The sequence below is a fragment of the Macaca mulatta genome, chromosome 16 (genome assembly GCF_049350105.2).
Source record: "Macaca mulatta isolate MMU2019108-1 chromosome 16, T2T-MMU8v2.0, whole genome shotgun sequence".
NCBI lineage: Eukaryota > Metazoa > Chordata > Mammalia > Primates > Cercopithecidae > Macaca > Macaca mulatta.
Window position 1 is genome coordinate 73,600,844 of NC_133421.1, and position 15,335 is coordinate 73,616,178.

Below are 15,335 nucleotides of genomic sequence, written 5' to 3' on the forward strand. Positions count from 1 at the left end.
GAGCGTTGAAAGGTTACTACTTTGGGGGACACAATGGAGATTATAAGCCCCATTCTTCACCTGGGTACAGTTTGAACAGGGCTTGACAGTGGCTAGACCATCAGTCACTAAGGGAGACGTTAATTCATCAGGCACAACTGAAAATGGAGGCAGTAGATTATGTCTTTGTAGCCAGCATATGTAGAGTTGTCTTATTTGGAGCCAACTTGGAATTTTCATTTCAAAAGTAAGATACGTTAATTTTTTTCTACCCTCTGGTTAATGGTTATGTAAAATGGCAAAAGAAAGAACAGTAATGACTTCCCAATTCATTGAACAGTTTTTTTTCCATTTTGTTTGTTATGAGAAAATTAATTTTGATTTAATAAATTTTTAGTTAATCATTTAAAATTGTATGACAATTATCTTGGGAATATTTGTCATGGAGTTTTTAATATGGGGTTTATATTTGTTACCATTTGAGGTTTTGCCTTTTCATTGTATGATTTTGGCTTACAGACTTGTATTTTCACTTCATACTCCAGCTAAAATGCTAGATCCAGGTAAGTATTGTTGAACTTCAAATGCTGTTAATGTTGAAGTACAAGTCATTCTGGGGAGTTGTCTCTATCTCTAGGTCTCTGGTGCTGCACCTCCTAGACCAGGAAGTAGCTTTGCTCATTTTGGGTTTGACGAACAACTTATGCACCAGATTCGGAAATCTGAATACACACAGCCCACTCCAATACAGTGTCAGGTACGTAAAACATAATGAAAGAAAAATAAAGTAGGGTAATCTTTTGTGACTATATTAGTTTAAAAACAAATCACAGTAGTAAAACTGTTTAGTGTAGAACCTTATTGATAAGGATAGAGGTATTTATTACTCTAAGAAGTCACTAAATGGCTGGCAAATATTCTTTTGTATCTGATACATATCTTGAAAATATGATATGAAGAAAATAATTTATTAGGTCTAAACGTAACCATAAAGGTTTGTATATGGACAAGTTTAGTGCTGTCAATGACTAGAATTCCCTTGTCCATCACTTGAAAATTCTCATTCATTACTGAAAGTTTTAGCTTCTTTTTCCCATTTATATATGGGACTTATTTATTCTTATGAAGAAAATTCTCATTTTCTGTATATGAATGAGATAGTCTATACCTCCTCAAGGGGAGAAAATTTTTAAAAATTTTAGCAACCCTTCATTATAAATTGCGATCTTTCTGGTTTTTTTTTTTTTTTTTTTTTTTTTTTTGAAGACGGAGTCTCACTCTGTTGTCCAGGCTGGAGTGCAGTGGTGCGATCTTGGCTCACTGCAACCTCTGCCTCCCAGGTTCAAGCAATTTTCCTGCTTCAGCCTCCCGAGTAGGTGAGATTACAGGCGTATGCCACCACACCTGGCTAATTTTTTGTATTTTAGTAGAGATGGGGTTTCACCATGTTGCCCAGGCTGGTCTCGAGCTCCTGAGCTCAAGCAGCCTGCCCACCTCGGCCTCCCGAAGTGCTGGGATTACAGACGTGAGCCACTGCCCAGCCTTGATTTTTCATTTCTGTATTTTAAACAAAATGGAGTTGTTTCAGTTCTGTAAGTGGTGGCTGATATCCACATAATGAGAATGATGTCATTTCCTATAAATTAAGAAGTTAATGAGAATGTTGGATATTGATATTTCTATTTCACAACCAGTATGCATAGCACCGGATATGTTTTGTTCCATTGCATATAAAAATGTCATTAGTAGTCATTTATCCTTCCCCAGGATTTGCTTCAGTACACCTTTAGAATTGAAATTTTAGAGTGGTTATATTTTACTTTTTCTCCAGGGTGTGCCTGTGGCATTGAGTGGTAGAGACATGATTGGTATTGCTAAAACAGGTAGTGGGAAAACTGCAGCCTTCATATGGCCCATGTTGATTCATATAATGGACCAGAAGGAGTTGGAACCAGGTGATGGACCAATTGCAGTGATTGTGTGTCCTACCAGGGAGCTTTGCCAGCAGGTATGTGCTTTCTATAGAATGCCTCCTTCCATATGTGGACTAGCAAGGGACCAGCCAGTCAAGTGAGGTAGAACGACCAGGAAACCTTTTTTTTTTAATTGCAGTAAGATACACACAAAATTGACTATCTCTTTGAGACAGAGTCTTGCTCTGTTACCCAGGTTGGAGTGCAGTGGCGTGATCTCCGCTCACTGCAAGCTCCGCCTCCTGGGTTCCCGCCATTCTCCTGCCTCAGTCTCCCAGGTAGATAGGACTACAAGTGCCCACCACAACGCCCAGCTAATTTTTTCTATTTTTTAGTAGAGACGGGGTTTAACCGTGTTGTTAGCCAGAACAGTCCCGATCTCCTGACCTCGTGATCCACCCACCTCGGCCTCCCAAAGTGCTGGGATTACAGGCATGAGCCACTGCATCCGGCCAACCATTTATTTATTTATTTATTTATTTTTATTTTTTTGAGACGGAGTCTCGCTCTGTCGCCCAGGCTGGAGTACAGTGACGCGATCTCGGCTCACTGCAAGCTCCGCTTCCCGGGTTCACGCCATTCTCCTGTCTCAGCCTCCCGAGTAGCTGGGACTACAGGTACCCACCACCATGCCCGGCTATTAGTAGAGATGGGGTATAACCATGTTAGCCAGAATAGTCTCAATCTCCTGACCTCCTGATCCACCCGCCTCGGCCTCCCAAAGTGCTGGGATTACAGGCGTGAGCCACCGCGCCCGGCGTCTTAACTGTACATTTGTAATGTACAGTTTGGTGGCATTAAGTATATTCACAGTGTTGTGCTACCAGGAAACTTTGGAAAGTGTTATGTGTTAAATATTTCCTATATAACCAAATACATACTTTCCCCTAAAAACTGTTTTTATTTATTTTTATTTATTTGCTTTTTTTTTTTTTTGAGACGGAGTCTCACTCTGTCCCCCTTGCTGGAGTGCAGTGGCCGGATCTCAGCTCACTGCAAGCTCCACCTCCCGGGTTCAGGCCATTCTCCTGCCTCAGCCTTCCGAGTAGCTGGGACTACAGGCGCCCACCACCTCGCCCGGCTAGTTTTTTTGTATTTTTTAGTAGAGACGGGGTTCCACTGTGTTAGCCAGGATGGTCTCGATCTCCTGACCTCGTGATCCACCTGTCTCGGCCTCCCAAAGTGCTGGGATTACAGGCTTGAGCCACCGCGCCCGGCCTTTATTTGCTTTTTTGAGACAGAGTCTCATTCTTTTGCCCAGGCTGGAATGCAGTGGCGTGAACTCAGCTCACTGCAACCTCCATCTCCCAGGTTCAAGCAATTCTCCTGCCTCAGCCGAGAGGTCGGGATCACGGGCACACGCCACCACATCTGGCTAATTTTTTATATTTTTAGTAGAGACGGGGTTTCACCATGTTGACCAGGCTGGTCTCAAACTCCTGACCTCAAGAGATCTGCCTGCCTCGGCCTCCCACAGTGCTGGGATTATAGGTGTGAGCCACTGCGCTCAGCCACAACTATTGTTTTTAAGAGGAAAAGTCTATTGTGATATGGGAATTGTTTGTATTATAAGCTGACAGTTTTTTTGTAGGATGAATTCATTTTGTCTTGGTAGAAAAGCAGTGACAGGATCAGAAAGAGAAGGGGGTAAAATGAATAAAGGAAGATTTTATATAATCTTTTGAGGTGCCTTAATGATATTCTTTTCATTTATACCTTTATGAATAAAATTGTTCTAGGTTTTGATTTTTTATGACATCACATTCTGTTTTTCAGAACTTCGTTTGAGTTGTGACAGAGGTATTTGTTAGTGTCACAGTTTGTTAATATATCATTCACAACTTTGTAGATCCATGCAGAATGTAAGCGGTTTGGAAAAGCATATAATCTTCGATCAGTGGCCGTATATGGAGGAGGGAGTATGTGGGAGCAGGCCAAGGCCCTTCAGGAGGGGGCAGAGATTGTTGTGTGTACCCCAGTAAGTATGCTTTGTGTTTAAATGGCTTCTCAGCCTTCCTCGGTGTGGAAAACATGATTAGTTTTGCAGAGAATTTCCCCTAAAATGTGGTAAAAGCAGGGTTGAAAATATATTGATGAATGGCAGCCTGTGGTTTTAATTTTGATTGGTGGCTAAATTAGCAGTCCAGTAAGAGTCTCTGTGACATATAGGCTAGTAGCTACAAATTCCCCTTTGTGTCAAATAGTTTTTCTTGTTTTCTCCTACAAAATGATTGCCAAGTTCATCAAGAATCAGAAAGATACATATGGTCAGAACAGCCTAGAAGAGTGTAAACATTGAAGCCTGTCATTATGCTTTAAATCAGGTTACTTTAGAATGCCTCAAAACATGCTTCTGGCCACTTTCCCACAGAATTTAAATCACAGTGTAAATGAAGAAGCCAACTGAGTTTTCAAAATTTCCGTTCTTTTGAGCTAAGTAGTGCATAAGGTACGTGGCTGTTGGACCATTATCTATTACAGTCTGAGACTAGAGAATTAGCACTTTTTTGCCAGGAGTGCAACTGCTTAGAAAGTCCCTGTGAATGCCTTTATACTTACTGTTCATTTTGTGGATCTCATAGGGTCGACTGATTGATCATGTGAAAAAGAAAGCTACCAATCTTCAAAGAGTCTCTTACCTTGTGTTTGATGAAGCAGATCGAATGTTTGACATGGGATTTGGTATGCCTTGAATACCAGTTTCTTCTTTCCCCATCCTCATGATATTAGTTTTTTTCCCATGTCTTTCTAGAATAGTTTTTCAGCATGAGAGAAGCTAAAAATACTCCTGGATGGGGTTAGACTAGAAATATAGCTAAGATGAACATTTTTACGAGTTTTCTCTGGAAAAGTATGTTAGGTTTTATTGGGTTGAGGAAATTTCAAAGTGCCTTTGTATATAAGGGGAATATTTTCTCTGTCTTTATTTTTATTCATATGCCTTTGATCATAGAGGTTAAGGTCTGTGTACTTGGGTAGGTGAATGTCAGATGATTCGAGGCCCTTTGCTTTCCTATCCTCATAGCTGTCTTTACTGATTGGAACACTGCTAGACCTAGCCCAGTTGGATGGAGGGAAAATTTTTCACTTTTATACTGAACGATATGTCTAGGAGCTTCGTTTTTTTTTGAGACAGAGTTTCACTCTTGTTGCCCAGGCTGGAGTGCAGTGGTGCGATCTCACTACAACCTCCTCCTTCCAGTTTCAAGCGATTCTCCTGCCTCAGCCTCCTGAGTAGCTGGGATTATAGGCACCTACTCCACACCTGGCTAGTTTGTTTTTTTGTTTTTGTTTTTTTTTTTCGGTATTTTTAGTAGAGAGAGCTGCGTTGACCAGGTTGCAAACTCCTGACCTTAAGTGATCCGGTGATCCACCTGCTTCGGCCTCCCAGAGTGCTAGGATTACAGGCATGAGCCACTGCGCCCGGCCTGGGGTTTCTAATTTTCTTAATTCTTACAACTTCTTGTGAATACTTTTACTACAATGGCTTTTTCCAGGCTTCCCAAACTGTATTTCAGGTTATAATATTAATTTTATTGTTCTGCTTCTTCCAGAGTACCAAGTTCGATCCATAGCAAGTCATGTTCGTCCTGACAGACAGAGTATGTATGAAGCACCTTCGTTAAACCAAATTTGTACTAAAAAGGACACTTATTTATTTTATAAGCACTCAGAGTTATGGAAGTAAAAATGATCATGTGTGTATTGGTGAGAACCGTAACGAGGGAGGTAATGAGTTTATCTGAGCTGGACAGGATCTTAGCACTAGATATAACTTGTTCCTTTTTATAGATGATAAAAGCAAGCCTCAGAAATTAAATAAGCTGCCCAAAATTATACAGTTTTATCAGCGGGTAGAAGCAATGATCAGTACAGATCTGCTGATTTGAAATCAAGAGTCTTTTTCTGAACCATGCTGACAACTTGTCTTAACTAAAAATGTAATAAAAATAGAATAAGAGCAAATCTTTCTCTAGTGAATCAATTTTTAAACTAAATTTAAAGCTCAGGTGAGCTTATGTAAAAAAACTGAATAATCTTGAATGCCAAAGAAGCTTAATGGATATTCATAAAGATATACTGTTTCTCTAACAGAATTTATCTTATCTTGTAGCTCTCTTATTTAGTGCAACTTTTCGGAAAAAGATTGAAAAGTTGGCCAGAGACATCCTGATCGACCCTATTCGAGTGGTGCAGGGAGATATTGGAGAGGTAACCCTAAACAGGGCTGGATGGGACCTTAATGTGTTTATTTCTCATATTATGGAACACAGAATTAATTTCTCACTATTGAGATAAAAAAAGATGTTATGTTTATAGATGCAACATGCTTGAGATTTGGTATTTTGCAAGTTGTGGGGATACATGAAAGAGGACTGGCAAAATATTGGGAATCATAGAAGCTAGATGATGGGTACGAGTTGATTTTGTTCATTTTGCTTTTCTGTTTGTTTTACTGAATGTCTCAAAACTTTATAATTGTTTTAAAAAGGCTTCAAAGAGACAAAAAGATCTGCCTGGAAGCATACTACAGTGTGTTAGGTTGGAACTGACGTTTTAATTATTGTGGGAGGGGCCTACACAGGAGGGAAAGGGTGACCTGAAAGGCCTGGCAAAAATCAGGTTTCATTTCTTACCTGTACATATGCGCTATATGGAAAATTTCTCTGAATTGGGACTTGGAATTCAGTTATGGCTGCTTAAGAATCCTTCAGTTGCTTGCCATGGTTATTGTTAAGGAAAGCTCTAGAAAGTAGTGGGGCATACAAATTAGGTATATACACCAGGCGGAGAGCAAGGTGATTGAAAAGGAGAGGTGAGTTTTGAGCTGCACTTGACTTGCTGAAGGAAGGCCCAAGGAGAACTGGATTGTTGAAGGTCTTCTCGATGCAGGTAGAAAATACAATGCTAGTCCTTGTTTAGGTGGCCTGTGACTCCAATGTCACAATCATCTGTTTCATTTCTTCCTTCTCAGGCAAATGAAGATGTGACACAGATTGTGGAGATTCTCCATTCTGGACCTAGTAAATGGAACTGGCTTACCCGGCGTCTGGTAGAGTTTACCTCTTCAGGGAGTGTCCTCCTCTTTGTTACTAAAAAAGCCAATGCTGAAGAGCTAGCGAATAACCTTAAACAGGAGGGTCATAATCTTGGGCTGCTCCATGGGGATATGGATCAGAGTGAGAGAAACAAGGTCATTTCAGACTTTAAGAAAAAGGACATCCCAGTCCTGGTGGCCACAGATGTTGCAGGTAGAGTATGAATTTTTCAACAACATTAAGTTCCTAGGCTATAAGGGTACTCTGTCTTACTGTATAAGACGTGTAATATCTGAGCAGGCTGATGGAAAGACTATTGGCCTGACTGGCCATCCCCTCCCAAACCCCCAAGGAAGCAGCAGTTCAGCACAGGGATCACAGTCTGGAGCTCTAGACACCACTTTTCTTTTCTTTTTTTTTTTTTTTTTTTTTTTTTTTTTTTTTTTTTTTTGAGACGGAGTCTCGCTCTGTCGCCCAGGCTGGAGTGCAGTGGCCTGATCTCAGCTCACTGCAAGCTCCGCCTCCCGGGTTCACGCCATTCTCCTGCCTCAGCCTCCCGAGTAGCTGGGACTACAGGCGCCCGCCACCTCGCCCGGCTAGTTTTTTGTAGTTTTAGTAGAGACGGGGTTTCACTGTGTTCACCAGGATGGTCTCGATCTCCTGACCTCGTGATCCACCCGTCTCGGCCTCCCAAAGTGCTGGGATTACAGGCTTGAGCCACCGCGCCCGGCCGACACCACTTTTCACTTAGTGTCTCTCTCTGATCAAAGAATCCCTGCAGCGGCTGGGCGCAGTGGCTCAAGCCTGTAATGCCAGCATTTTGGGAGGCCGAGACGGGCGGATCACGAGGTCAGGAGATCGAGACCATCCTGGCTAACACGGTGAAACCTCGTCTCTACTAAAAAATAGAAAAAAGTAGCCAGGTGAGGTGACAGGTGCCTGTAGTCCCAGCTACTCAGGAGGCTGAGGCAGGAGAATGGCCTAAACCCGGGAGGTGGAGCTTGCAGTGAGCTGAGATCCGGCCACTATACTCCAGCCTGAGCGACAGAGCAAGAATCTGTCTCAAGAAAAAAAAAAAAAAAAAAAAAAAAAAAAAGAATCCCTGCAGCTAGAAGTCACTGGGGGAAAAAAGGCAATGAATGCCCTTATTGTATGTCTGAATATAGTAGATATCTTACATTGATCTACTATACACAGCTTAGTTGGGCAACTTCACTCAGGATGAGAACAGTTTTTGGAATATTATTTCTGCTTTGTTCTGTCAAGTTTTAATAACTACCCTTAAACACTGATATTCCCAGAAAGGAGAGAACTTCTCAGCTTCATGACACATTTTAAAAATATATTCCCAGTGCAAGAGAAGAGGGCATGGCAGATTCTTGATGCAAAAGATAAGAGTCCTGGTCAGACGCAGTGGCTCACACCTGTAATCCCAGCACTTTGGGAGGCGGAGGCAGGCAGATCACCTGAGTTCAGGAGACCGAGACCATCCTGGCCAACATGGTGAAACCCCGTCTCTACTAAAAATACAAAAATTAGCTGGGTGTGGTGGCGTGTGCCTATAATCCCAGCTGCTTGGGAAGCTGAGGCAGGAGAATTGCTTGAACCAGGGAGTCAGAGGTTGCAGTGAACTGAGATCATGGCACCGCACTCCAGTCTGGCAACAGAGTGAGACTCCATCTCAAAAAAATAAAAAACAAAAGTTCCTTACACTAGAAGGCCTAACATCATGGAATCTATGGTGGTGACTTAACATGCCTGTATCTCAGCTCACCAAACCCATGCACTTCCCCTAGATAAAGGAAATGTGGCTTCTTAGAGCACTAGCATTTCTGGTTACTTTGATCCTTTGACTACAGATGAAGAATAAAAGAATGTGGTTGCTTTTTATTTCAGCCCGTGGTCTGGACATTCCTTCAATTAAGACTGTCATTAACTATGATGTGGCACGAGACATTGATACTCACACGCATAGGATTGGCCGCACGGGAAGAGCGGGTGAGAAAGGTGTGGCCTATACCCTGCTCACTCCCAAGGACAGCAATTTTGCTGGTGACCTGGTCCGGAACTTAGAAGGAGCCAATCAACACGTTTCTAAGGAACTCCTAGATCTGGCAATGCAGGTGAGGGACTGGGCACACTTTCAGTTGCTCCTAGTTGTAAGACCAAGACAGTTTAGCAGTCCTGGAGCAGACAACATAAAAACTTGACAAGAAAGTTGGGTGGGGGGGAGGATGTGGGGCTTATGAGGTACAGATAGGAATTGTGAGATACTGAAATTCATCTAGTCTTATCTGGTCTTCTCCTTCTTTCAACAACATCTGTTTTGAAAAGCTATTCCTTTGTACTAAAATCTGTCCCTGTAATTTCACCCCATAGCACACTTACGAGTAAATTTAATCTCAAAGATGGTTACTGTTCTTAGTGCTCTTCTCCCATAAAACTTTTCTTCTGGGGGGCTAAAAATGTGTGATGTCTTTGAAACAATATGTGTATAGTATAGTGCCCGCCCCCCCCCCCCCTTTTTTTTTTTTTGAGACAGAATCTCGCTCTGTCGCCCAGGCTGGAGTGCAATGGCGCAATCTCAGCTCACTGCAACCTCCGCCTCCCGGGTTCAAGCGATTCTTCTGCCTTAGCCTCCCAAATAGTTGGGATTACAGGCGCCCACCACCATGCCTGGCCAATTTTTGTATTTTTAATAGAGATGGGGTTTTGCCATGTTGGTCAGGCTGGTCTGGAACTCCTGACATCTGGTGATCCTCCCGCCTTGGCCTGGGCCTCCCAAAGTGTTAGGATTACATGTGTGAGCCACCGTGCCCGGCTTATATAGTGCCTCTTAACTATTCCCAGCAGTCTGAGATCTTAGACCTTTGACCACACTGATTGCCATCTTCCAGGTATGCTCCCAGTCTAAAGCTAAGTGAGGCATTCTAACAAATCAAACCTAGAGTCATCTGAATCCATGCTGTCCCCAAATTACAAATGGGTTTGGAACACTTTGAGAGCAGAAACTGTTAAGAGTTTGTCAAATGCCTAGGCCAGCTCACATAACTGGTACAACTCAGCTGCAGTGTGGCAGTGCCCGAGTTTCTGGTCCTAGGAGTAAAGGACCTGAACTGCAAGAGAGAAGAGAATAATGTTTCCTCCCCTGCTCCTGAGCACAGAGAGCCAGTCCTAAATGACCTTTTAAACAGGACAGATTTTGTCTTTGGCATTTTCTTCCATTTCTTTTTGTACCTCAGACTTTCTGTGCTCAGAACTTTGCCCAAGCCTGCTGCCCTACCTCTCAAGCACTTTATTTTGCTGGTAATACTTGATTGTCAGATAAAGCTTTAACCTTCCCAGAGATATCTGCTTTTTTTTTTTTTTTTTCCCCGCTTTTTTCTGAGATGGAGTCACACTCTATCACCCAGACTGGAGTGCAGTGGCGCAGTCTCAGCTCACTGAAGCCTCTCCGGTTCAAACAGTTCTCCTGCCTCAGCTTCCCGAGCAGCTGGGATTAGAGGCATGTGCCACCATGCCTGGCTAATTTTTGTATTTTTAGTAGGGACGGGGTTTCACCATGTTGGTCAGGCTGGTCTTTTTTTTTTGTTTTTTGTTTTTTTTTTTTTTTTGAGACGGAGTCTCGTTCTGTCTCCCAGGCTGGAGTGCAGTGGCCGGATCTCAGCTCACTGCAAGCTCCGCCTCCCGGGTTCACGCCATTCTCCGGCCTCAGCCTCCCGAGTAGCTGGGACTACAGGCGCCCGCCACCTCGCCCGGCTAGTTTTTTGTATTTCTTAATAGAGACGGGGTTTCACTGTGTTAGCCAGGATGGTTTCGATCTCCTGACCTCGTGATCCGCCCGTCTCGGCCTCCCAAAGTGCTGGGATTACAGGCTTGAGCCACCGCGCCCGGCCGGTCAGGCTGGTCTTAACTCCTGGCCTCTAGTGATCCGCCCGCCTTGGCTCCCAAAGTGCTGGGATTCACAGGTGTGAGCCACCGCCCTGCATTCCTAAGAGAATATGAGTAAATATGATGAGTAGTATCGTGGCAGTGGTCAAGTTCAATGAAAACTTTTAGGCTTGGTGGGTAAATCTTCAGTTGTGTGGCTACCATCCTTTCTGGGAGTCTGCCCCTATAGTCAGTTCTGATAAGCCTCACTTCACATAGCGTTTTTCCTTTGCTTCTGAACACACCATTTCTTTAAGCTCCACATGTTTATGTCCAATAGTATATGGTTTGAGAAATAAAAAATAATCTCATTTTTCTCAAGGAAGTTAGAAGTAGCCAAAGTGACTCTTTGTGTTTGAAGCTTTTCTGAACAACTTCCCTTCCAGGAGAGCCTGAGGGAGGGAGCACTATAGGAAGCCTTAGATAAGGAACTCAGCCGCTTTTCAAATTTGGTGGATTATGCTACCAAGGAGAAACTAATCTGTGGTTCCTGTGAACAGTTCCTCCCTTAGCATAAATGTGCTGGCTGAAAGTTAAGCAAAGAGTTCCCCCTTCCCACTTAATTTCCTCTTTGTCCTCATCCTCTTCCTCTGGTCTTTTCTCCCTTCCTTGAGTTAACCTTGAATTTTGTTCAATGCAGAATGCCTGGTTTCGGAAATCTCGATTCAAAGGAGGGAAAGGAAAAAAGCTGAACATTGGTGGAGGAGGCCTAGGCTATAGGGAGCGGCCTGGCCTGGGCTCTGAGAACATGGTGAGTCTAGACTACAGTAGTGTCTTTAGGGTTGGTCTCATGTCCTGAATGTCATTAGGAATATTCTCATCTGCCCAGGAAAGCCTCAGTGAGTTTAAAACCCTGTCTAGAAGGGAATTTGTATTTAATCTGATTTGAGTCAATTCTGTGCTCATTCTTATGGTAACTTTCTATTGAAGAAGCATCTTTGTGTACTTGGTTGACTAGGCTTGCTCAGGAAATTATTCTAGATTAGCAGTGATGTCACACTGTGGTCCCTGGACCAACAGCACATGCAAACTCATCCCCCACCCCCGACCTTGTGAATAGAAACTCTGGAGTTGGGGCCCAGCAGTCTGCTTTTACAGCCCTTCAACACTGGCCTAAAGCCTGCTGTTAGGGAAATGTTGCCATAGGGTCACTATAAAGTCTAGCTATATCTTGTCATTAAACTCCGGAATAGATCAGGAATTTCCAAGTTGGGAGCTAGTTTTTCTCACAAGCCAGGTAACAAAAGTACCCTTTTGGTGGCCTTTCTTAACTACCTGTTTTTTGTCACTTTGATTCCTAAGCCAGGGAAGAAAGCTGCCAGTATACTTTTCTGGAGCATTAGAGTTAAGCTTGGCATCTTTGATAATTACATACTCTGTTCCCACATTATTATAATAATGATTATGCATAATAATAGCTAATATTTATTGAGCACTTTATATGTGCCAGGACCATTCCAAGCAATCCGATATTTTAGCTCAGTTAATCCTCACAACCACCAAATGGAAGTTAGTACAGATAACAACATTGAGACACCTAAAGTTACACTGACAAGCATTTAAGCTGAAATTCAGACCCTTCATGGTCTTGATTCAGGGCCTTAGCAGTCACACAATATGCTATTCAGAGCCTTTTCATCTTTAACATAATTTTTACTTACTTAATTGGATGTGTGTATGTAAATAATATATGATCAACTTTGGGCATAATCTGATTGCATTTCTGTTTAATAGGGTTAATTCCAAGAAGTAGAATTTCTGGGTTGAGGGCATAAGCATTTTTAAATGATTGTCACTGTCTTTTCTCACAAAGCAGAAGTAGCCTTCTAAAAGTATCCAGTTCCTTCGCAGCTCCCACTTCAAGGGTTTTCATTATAATGAGGGCTAGTCTATGGCAGTGAGCTTTCCTGCTTATTTTTTCATCCTCATAGTTGTGTTTATTTTTTTTAGGACCGAGGAAATAACAATGTAATGAGCAATTATGAGGCCTACAAGCCTTCCACAGGAGCTATGGGAGATCGACTAACGGCAATGAAAGCAGCTTTCCAGGTCTGAAATAAGCATTTCATTAAAAGCACTTTCAGCAGTAACTCTTGGGCAATGACAAGAGGGGCTTAGTTTTCCTGGTTGTAGCTGGGCTTACAGGCTTGATGCTAGATTTAGGGTCTTCACGCTGCTTGGATTTTGAATATAAACCTAACAGTAGCTTACTTGGACATGCAAATTGATCTAGAGAACCCCTTGTGCTGGTCTACTTGAGTCACACTCAGGGCCTGGGATTGTTGTCCTGCAGCAGGGTGTGTGTTCCCTCCCTTCCCAACAGCCTGCAGTATTGCCCACCTCCCAGGCGCCCACCTCCAACTCACTTCTGAAGCAAAATGTACTGATAGTCACACTAAGGTGAATCGATAGAATGAGTTCAAGGCAGGTTTTGCTGTCAAACTTAAATTTCAGCGTAAAAATTTTTTTTAAGTTTTCAGAACTTTTTGGTTTTGAATGGTAAATAACAGATAAATGTGCTAAATACACAGATGCTTTATTGTAGCCAATCAGGCTATAAAAGTACATTTCAGAACACTGGGGGTCCATCTCTCCACAGAGATCCACAAGTTTTCCTTTATAGCACAAGAAAAAAAGGGACCATACTGTGGGGCCAGCGGGACACTAAAGTCACAGTGCCAAGATAGCATAGTGTTTCTGTAAACCTCATCATTTGCCAAGTTGTATATTCAGGTTTCTTGAATTTGCTATCTTACCTACTCCTGATGTCTCTTTCTCTTTCAGTCACAGTACAAGAGTCACTTTGTTGCAGCCAGTTTAAGTAATCAGAAGGCTGGAAGCTCTGCTGCTGGGGCAAGTGGGTGGACTAGCGCAGGGAGCTTGAATTCTGTTCCAACTAACTCAGCACAACAGGGCCATAACAGTCCTGACAGCCCTGTTGCCAGTGCCACCAAGGGCATTCCAGGCTTTGGCAATACTGGCAACATCAGTGGTGCCCCTGTGACCTACCCATCTGCTGGAGCCCAGGGAGTCAACAACACAGCTTCAGGGAATAACAGCCGAGAAGGGACTGGGGGCGGCAACGGGAAAAGAGAGAGATATGAGAACCGGGGCAGCAGCCGTCACAGTCACGGAGAGACTGGCAATCGGCATAGCGATGGCCCACGTCATGGAGATGGTGGTCGCCATGGAGATGGATACCGCCACCCAGAAAGCAGCAGCCGTCACACTGATGGCCATCGGCATGGAGAGAACAGACATGGAGGAAGCGCAGGCCGGCATGGGGAGAACCGGGGTGCAAATGACGGTCGGAATGGGGAAAGCAGGAAAGAAGCTTGTAATCGTGAGAGCAAGATGGAGCCCAAGATGGAACCCAAAGTGGACAGCAGCAAGATGGACAAGGTGGACAGCAAGACAGATAAGACAGCTGATGGCTTTGCTGTCCCAGAGCCGCCTAAACGCAAGAAAAGTCGATGGGACAGTTAGAGGGGATGTGCTGAAGTGTGAAATCAGTTGTCCTTAATTTTTAGAAAGATTTCGGTAACTAGGTGTCTCAGGGCTGGGTTGGGGTCCAAAGTGTAAGGACCCCCTGCCCTTAGTGGAGAGCTGGAGCTTGGAGACATTACCCCTTCATCAGAAGGAATTTTCGGATGTTTTCTTGGGAAGCTGCTTTGGTCCTTGGAAGTAGAGCTGGGAAGCTTCCTTTGCCTCTAGGTGAGTTGTCATGAGGGTAAGTTGAGGTTATCTTGGGATAAAGGGCCTTCTAGGGCACAAAACTCACTCTAGGTTTATATTATACGTAGCTTATATTTTTTACTAAGGTGTCACCTTATAAACATCTATAAATCGACTTCTTTTTCTTAGTTGTATGGCCAGGCAGTCCCCTTTTTAGGAGTTGGCTTCTGCAAACTCAATCCATTGAACTAACTGTTGGGGAGCAATTTGGTAGTTGTAGACATTTGCAGGGAAGGGAGATGTCTGATTCTAAATGGGAGTTGATGCTCAGGTCCCCAGCCATGTTTGCGTCCAGCCCTGAGACATGTAGGAAACACCTTCCAGACCCAGGCTCTGAAGATTCCCAGAAGCCACAAGGATTGAAGGGAAAAGGTGATCCTGGTAACTGTTCTAGGATTGCTCCAGGTCTGAGATGGTGTTGCTAAATTTAAAATTAAACAAAAAACCCAACAAGAGCTTTTAAAGTGTCTTCTTCTTCTATTTCATTGTATTTTTTTTAACTTGCCCCAATGATAGAAAAGTCTTTTGCTGAAATGATTTTGATGATTTTTGTTCTATGTTGTTTATAAAAGGAAAAGAAATATACAAACTTTGACTTTTGTGACTTTGTGAAGGTTTCTTTAAGATGTGCATTCCTTTCTGCTTGCTCTCTAGTAAATGTTTTACTACTGGGACCTGT

The 15,335-nt window shown here is 43.1% G+C and overlaps 1 protein-coding gene across 5 annotated transcripts in view; it reads left to right on the forward strand.

Annotated features, from left to right (window-relative positions):
• The window catches only part of DDX42 (DEAD-box helicase 42), a 48,158-nt gene extending 32,828 nt beyond the window's left edge, over positions 1-15,330 (forward strand). For all 5 annotated transcript variants that reach the window (XM_077969595.1, XM_077969594.1, XM_077969597.1 and 2 more), the window contains 11 exons: positions 617-736; positions 1,811-1,987; positions 3,802-3,930; positions 4,535-4,634; positions 5,507-5,554; positions 6,067-6,164; positions 6,928-7,204; positions 8,888-9,114; positions 11,562-11,672; positions 12,872-12,970; positions 13,706-15,330. In XM_077969595.1, the coding sequence (XP_077825721.1) occupies positions 617-736; positions 1,811-1,987; positions 3,802-3,930; positions 4,535-4,634; positions 5,507-5,554; positions 6,067-6,164; positions 6,928-7,204; positions 8,888-9,114; positions 11,562-11,672; positions 12,872-12,970; positions 13,706-14,407 (2,088 nt within the window). In that variant the 3' untranslated portion in view covers positions 14,408-15,330. The remainder of the gene's footprint in view (positions 1-616; positions 737-1,810; positions 1,988-3,801; positions 3,931-4,534; positions 4,635-5,506; positions 5,555-6,066; positions 6,165-6,927; positions 7,205-8,887; positions 9,115-11,561; positions 11,673-12,871; positions 12,971-13,705) is intronic.
• Positions 15,331-15,335: the final 5 nt, after the last annotated feature.